This window comes from Solea senegalensis, linkage group LG14 (assembly GCF_019176455.1).
Source record: "Solea senegalensis isolate Sse05_10M linkage group LG14, IFAPA_SoseM_1, whole genome shotgun sequence".
In the NCBI taxonomy this organism is placed as follows: domain Eukaryota; kingdom Metazoa; phylum Chordata; class Actinopteri; order Pleuronectiformes; family Soleidae; genus Solea; species Solea senegalensis.
In genome coordinates this window covers 4140474-4147834 of record NC_058034.1, presented here as the reverse complement: position 1 = coordinate 4147834, position 7361 = coordinate 4140474, and the positions used below count along the sequence as shown (strand labels likewise).

At 41.4% G+C, this 7361-nt stretch overlaps 1 protein-coding gene across 1 annotated transcript; it reads right to left on the bottom strand.

Moving 5' to 3' along the window:
- Positions 1 to 1957: 1957 nt before the first annotated feature.
- si:ch211-212d10.1 (granzyme G) lies at positions 1958 to 7026 on the bottom strand. Its single transcript, XM_044043437.1, has 6 exons — positions 6993 to 7026; positions 3274 to 3419; positions 2978 to 3143; positions 2733 to 2859; positions 2340 to 2567; positions 1958 to 2239 (listed from the first exon to the last, which is right to left on the bottom strand). The coding sequence occupies exons 2-6, from the start codon at positions 3383 to 3385 to the stop codon at positions 2084 to 2086; spliced, it is 789 nt and encodes a 262-aa protein (XP_043899372.1). The 5' UTR covers positions 3386 to 3419; positions 6993 to 7026; the 3' UTR covers positions 1958 to 2083.
- Between the last annotated feature and the right edge of the window lie 335 nt (positions 7027 to 7361).

Genomic DNA, 7361 nt, shown 5'->3' with positions numbered 1-7361 from the left:
TTTGGGAGTGTTACAGCAGAGTCTCTCATCTTTGTATTTAGTGCATGATGGCTTATTCATTTCTTTTATATCATAGTAATGTTGTTAGCTTTGTTGTAATAACTTTAGGTACAACTGCACTAGTATAAATGGAAGGTGTGGTCTTATTTAATACCCAAACATCTGAAAAAAGTATCTGAAAATCAGCATCATTATTTCTATAATAATCAGCAAATGAACGGTGAACATGTTCCTGTTGCATGAATCAACTTTGCTCACAAGGAGGCAGTGTTGACTTGTTTTCATGGAATGAGACGAATTTACTCTTAATTTTGAAAAGCATAGGGCCTTAATGTGTGCATCAAGACTGGATTGTTTAAATCTAACCTTGAAATATGCTTGGTTTTAATGATGAATTAGTTTAATTCACAAAAATAATGCAAAGATAACATTGCAGCCACACACATGTACGACATTCATGACTTTGCAATTGACTTACATTCATTTCGTGGAGACTTATTCTAACCTTAACCACAATTACTACTGGCCTAATCCTAACCCTAACCCTAACCTCAACCTAACCTTAAAACATATCTTCACCTTAAAATGGAGTCATTTACATTGTGGGGACTTTTTTGTCCCCACAAGGAAGACAAGTCCCCATAATGTGACTGTGTAAACAGGTTTAGTGTTGTATGTGTTTTGTATTCACAAGTATATTATGAATAAATTAGTTTAAAGCAAGCAAATCCACACTTTGGTGTCTGGAAGTCATCTTCGCTGCGTGTATTATTTGAGGTTTGAGGCCATGTGAGTGTGGTGATTAGCTGAGTGCTGTGGCAGAGACACAGGGCGATGGACAAACACATGAAACTGAAATCCAGTACAAAACACATACGTGTGAAGGTGGTGAGGGGTGCAGCTTCAAGGCTTCAGGAGAAGTGTTTCATCTGACCTTGTCTTGTGATCTCCATGGAGATATGGCACGTTACGTAATCATCGTTTCCCTGTCCTAATGTGGTGGAGGCCCTTGATGACTGGGCCAGAGCTAAAAGTACCTGTAAGAGTAGAATGGGAGGCAGAGCCTTCAGTTACCAGCCTCCTCTCCAGTGTCGGGTCTGGAGGTCAACACCTGCGTTTTGAGTTTAACTTCAAAAGTTTCTCTTACTTATGCAACAGTAGACCTATATTACTGGGAAAACTCCAGTACTGCACTGAATACACACTCTGTCTCTCTTATATGACACTAAAGATGATATACGTAAGAAATGTATGACATTGAGACATAAAATGACCACGGTGTGTCACCACAGAGTGAGGAAGTATGCTGAACTGAAGTACTGGCTTCACAATTGTGCCAGCACAGTATTTATAAAATGTAATTTTTATATTTCATAGCCTTTTAGTCCACCACCCACCCAGTAACCCAGCTCATAGCACTTCAACACATGCGATGCCAGCAGAGCAGCTACAAATACCAGACCGAAAAAGTCGTAACCTTTTCAAAAATGTCTCGACCAGAGGAGAAAAACAGTAGACCGTGCACAATCTGCAGATCGGATTTGCAGGTGACGAAAAAACTCAAGAAAATAAAGAAAATAAAATGAGTCATTCATATTTTTACTATAACTAAAGTTTGGACTATTTTCACAATATGAATAAAAGCTATAAAAACCTTTCTATTTTGTTTTATAAGGGGTATTTTATTTAATTCACCTTCCTTTTCATTTATATAATTTAATGTTTTGTTTTTAATGTTTTGTGTATATCTCTTAATCTGGCATGGAGCAACTGTGTGACCTCAGGGATTAATAAAGTGTTCTGATTCAGATTCTGACAGAGAAGTTATCATAACCACACATCGTGCATCAAACAAACAGAGGCGTACGTTTAGAGTTTAACTGTGACAGGAAACTCTCAGCTCTGTCTTTAACTTGTTGCATCAAGAATTATGTTCACGCGGAGGCGGCGTTGTATTTTATTTTATTTTATTTCATTTTTGATTATTGATTGAATACATTTCCAAGCAGAGAAGCAGACTTATTATGTTATTTAATATAAGCAAGGCTTAGCATGCAAGTTATGCAGCAGTTGTTACATGCACTTAAGAAACATCACGCAGTACTTTATCGATCCAGCGTCTACTGTCTGGTATCTTGGTGTACCAGTACAAAGGCACTTCTGGTGGTCCTGGCTTAATGTGTGACACCACACCATATGCCTTCCCATCTCCACAGACTAATGGACCACCAGAGTCTCCCTGCAAGCATATAAACAGTTTGCAGTGATTATTTCAGCAATATTTAAAATGTTGTTAATCATTTTTATGAACTAATTGAACTATTATCATTTGACCATACCTCAGCCGGTCCTTTGTCTCCTTTAGAGCAGTAGCAGTTTTCCCTAAGACACTGATCATTGTCGATGAGCGTTACATTGACTTCCATGAGCGTCACAGAATTATACGATGAGTTTTTGTCAGTTTTTCCCCAGCCGGTGACAGAACAATTTGTTGGCAGAGAGGGACTGTCTTTGTCTGCCATGGCAATGGGTTTCACCGTTCTACTGAAGTTTGCCTTGGAGCTTAACTGGAGGAAAAGAGAGATTAGAAAATGTGAAGAAAAAAACAAACTAAAAAAATAAACGTCTCCACTGCTCACAAATTCGTCTATATGCTTGTTTTATCCTGTAGTTATGTAACTGCTTAGCTACAATACTGCAAGCGTCCTTTTCAGTCATCTTGTCTTTCTAACCTTAAGAATCATTATGTCGTTCTCGTGATATCTGTAGTCTTTATGTGGAAAGATCTTTGTCACAGATATATTCTGCGCATCCTTTGGATGACGGTAATTGTGAAGTCCTAGTATGGCGTAGCATGATCTGAAAAAACAAGGAAAGAAACAAGCTGTCTGAGCTTAAACACGACAAAAACAAAGAAAAATCATTTGCCAGATCTAACATTTGCGTCCGGGTGGTAATTCTGAAATGAAATACATACACTGAGTTGTATTGGCAGTGGCCTGCAGTCATTACAAAATCCTCGGTGAGCAGGAAGCCGCCGCAGTGTTTTGTTATGCCATCTTTCGTGCGCAGCTCCAAAAGCACCATGTATGGCCTACTATGTGCCACCACTTCACGGCCTCCAATGATTTCCCCCGCGTGAACTGAAAAGCATGGATTGGAGACCGTTGATCAGACTCCTCATGTCCTTGACAACGAATTATCCAGTGTATACATGTTTATCTCTGTTTACACCGACCTGGAGTAAAAAGAAAAAGGTGAATTCAAACTTACCTTGACCATGAAGAGACAGTGTGATTATCAGCACGAGCAGTTCACAGTGGACGAACATGGTGAGATCACAGTGCAGCTCAACCACTGAAGGACGCGCCGGCTTTACATGCATTTAAGTACTTCCTCATGGGTGGATAGAGACGGCACTATTACACACACACACACACACACATACACACGCACACACATTCAACCTTAATAGACCTATGGCAACGATGGACAGACATTAACTCTACCTTGCAAAAGTATTACCACAGTTGCAGTATACAACAAACAGTCAAAGGAGGGATTGCACCTACCCTAAAAACACAAAAAAAGTAACCACAAACATGCAAAATGTGCAAGAGAAAAGTGTCTGACTCATCTTGACCCATTTCCTTGTTGAACCTCAAGAGTTTGAGACTCTTGGTTTTACATTTGCTCACTTTTAAAGCTCTGCCTGAAGGTTATAGAATTTATTCAGTCATCAGAATGTTCATTTGTCGTTATTTAGGGTCTTTTTTTTCCCACTCATTGCTTTCATTACCCTGTTCTCATATCATTCCTTTAAAGCTCTTTTTTAATGAGCATACTTTTTTTTTCACAGATATTTGACATTTCCATGAATCTGATATCAGACACTTCATGTCGGAGCATCAATCAGACCAGTGCACTGATTATTATTGGTCATAATTATGATCTGGTCTGTGCGGTGGCAGTTGCAGCTTTGAAGAACTCCGTTGGTTAATCCATGTTCAAAGCTGTGGCTTTCCTCAGAGGAGCCTCTATGTCTGTCACACGGCCCCAAAGGTAACAAAATATTCTGATGTTAACATGTCAAAAGACATAAGGCATAAAAATAGGATTTGTTTGAAATGTGACCCCCGAGCACTGGAGGAATGAAGAAGCCATTAGGCTTCTGTTGATGTGCAGTATCGTTTTTATAAACTATAGCTTCAGAGCAAGAGAATATTTGAGTCCATTTCTTTCTTTTAGGGTAGAGAGCTGACGATTTGCAGACGTTCCACAAGACGGTGTTTCTCACTTTTTGGTATTTCATCATCTGCAGTACACAATATTGTGAAAAAGGTAAAGGCTAATGGTAAAAAAAAAAAAATGCTGCTGACCTCCAGTTCTTACTGTATGCAGATGTGATGATTTCAGCCACATCTCACACCCTGCCCTGCAGCTCTTGTGATCTGGTGTTTAGGGCCATGATTTCTGCCACTGTGCTGTCTTTCAGTCCAGTCATCTCTAGCCATTGATGTGTTTTTCCAATTTCCAATATCTGTTGGTGGTGTAACCTGCCATGTAGGGGCTTGTCCACAGATGTTTGCCCCTCTGGCACCGCGTCGAATGGAATGAAATTCTGCTCAATATTTATTTTATCTCTTTATGAAAAGCAGTACATTCTATCATTTTGACAAGCTGCAACTGATTAAGTGATGAGAAAGTGAGGCAGGCTTGCCAGTGAGAGAAATCTAGTCTCCGTTGGGCTCGAACAAGTGCACTGAAGTCAGGCTGAAAGTCTGTGTTGGATCTGCGAAGGACAGCTGACAGGTGATCGTCAGTAACAGGGTCTCTACCTGGATTTGTTCCACTTTCACATATGTGGGCTGATGCCAAGAGAACCAACCTCTGAGTAGGCACCTCCTCATGTGTGGAAAGTTCTCCTACGTACGGGCTCTGCCAGTATCGCATCAGACTGCCCGTCAATGAGTCTGAGCTTAACACAATGAGGTGCAATATCCACAGTGCAAGTGAAAGGGAGAAGAAATCACATGCATTTCTCTAACCCTCGGTTGTAACATATGTCAATTTGTCCTGTGTAATCTCAAAGTCTTTCATTATCCCACGTACAAAGATGAGTAACTGTAGGTTCACAGTTTTGCAGCTGAAGCTCCAGGTTTCCCACAGTGAGCTTGATCCTCCTTGTTAGGTTTGCCTGGAGAGGGTTCCATGCCCACTCTTCATTAGTCAAGTTTTTGTATTTCTCCACATGTTTAGTCTCGTGATGGCGATCCAAATTGTAATCTTTAAACACTGCAACCTGTTCTCCACAAGGTCTTTGAAAAACTCTGCCCTCACAAAGGGTGGAATTCCCAATTTCCATTAAATTACTGGACGTCCAACATCACAAAAAAACTAATTCAGAATCATAATGTAGCACCTGGCGAGGATGGAGGCCTCTTCTGCTCACTTTTCACTTGGGTCTATCGTCTGCGCCAAGCTGCCTCTCTCCATTAAAGAATCTACCCAAGTTTGAGCAACGCCCTTAGAATATGGAGCCAGTTTAGGAACCATTTCATTTTGCACACATCTTCAACTCGGCCCCAACTCTCCACAGCTATGCATTCTTACCATCCTGCTCTGACTCAGCTTTCAAAGTCTGGCATGAAAAAGGTGTGCGGACAATCAATGGCTTGTGTATTAAAGATATTTTTGCCTCATTCACAGACTTGGCGGCCAAATTCTCCCTTCCAAGTAGGAAAAGGAAAGGAAAGCATCTTTATTGTCGTTATACAACTGGTGTTGCGCAACGAAATGTCGAGGTCAGATGGAGTCACCTATTCTGTTATTTTCAAATCAGGCATTTTCCACATTATTCAGAGATGGATTCTCTCTTGCAGAGAGACACAGAAAAAAGAAGAACTCAATAACGTCACATTTGAAACATTAAACCTACTTCGCTAACTTTACTTAAATCTGTTTGGGAATATGACCTTGGCCTGATCTTACCAAATGACCAGTGGAAAGAGTTCCTTACCCAAGTTTATAGCTCTTCAATATGTGCAAGACAAAACCTTATTCAGTGCAAAATACTACATAGGGTTCATTTGGTGCAAGCAGTCTCCCACAGATTACCTTCACGCAAAATTCTTGTGCTCTGGTGTGACTGTAGCTGCTTCCTCTCTGACTGGCCTTTTTGGCATTACAACCAAATCGTCTCTTCATGTCATTGCTTTCACCGCTCACCTAACTAGAAGGCTTATTCTACTCAAATGGATACATGCCGCCTCTCCACCCACTTATAATAAATGGATACAGGAGATAATGCATTAGATAAAACTAGAAATAACCCTATATTTATTTTTTTGCTTCTATCCCTGTGTGTGGGTAGTGGTTAGTACTCTCGCCTTGCAGCGAGAAGACCCGGGTTCAAGCCCCGGTTGGAACAAGGGCCTTTCTGCATGGAGTTTGCATGTTCTCCCCGTGTGTGCGCCGGTTCTCTTCGGGTTCTCCGGCTTCCTCCCACAGTCCAAAAACATGCAATGGGGGGATTAGGTAAATTGGACACTCTAAATTGACCGTAGGAGTGAGTGTGAGAGTGAATGGTTGTGTGTGGCCCTGCGATGGACTGGCAAACTGTCCAGGGTGTACCCCGCCTATCGCCCGATGTAGCTGAGATTGGCACAGCACCCCCCGCGACCCTCTGGTGGAGGATAAAGCGGTTAGATGATGACTGACAGATCCCTGTGTGTGTGGGTGGTTGTGTGAATGTAGGGGTAAATGACTGTTTCCAAAAAAAATGCACTTGTGAGGTCATGCAAACAAACGCACACGGCTTCAAAATAAAAGCATGAATGATTTTCATGCATCTGCAGTCTGACTTAGCAGGTCATCACTGGGCCATCTTCCCTATGTCGTGGCGTTGAGTCTCCTTTCTTCCACTTAGTGTACAATCTTAGGGTGCTGGACTTAAGGTGAAACCTTCCATGCATGCGGAGGAGCTTCCTTACCTTGATGCCAGGGGCCTCACTTGCTATCTTCAAGCTATTGGCCAAAGGGTATCTATGACTGGCAAGACATAGATGGGCATTAATGGCGTGGATCTTGTTCTGACCATACAGCAAACTCTTGAGGACAATTCTCAGTCAGTGTAGGTATATCTCCTGCAGCAGATCTCCTTGGGAGCTCTTCAAATGTGCCTCTTGGATCCCAGGTCCAAAGCCCAATCCAAATGCCAGTGATCCAAAAATCTAACAGACATAAAAATAAGAACAACAAAGTTAGAGGTGAACGTTCACAGTCTAGACTCAAACCATTCCCTCCTATAAAAAGTCATCAAAATGGTTTGAAAGATGCACGGTGCAATGTACACGTTAAAT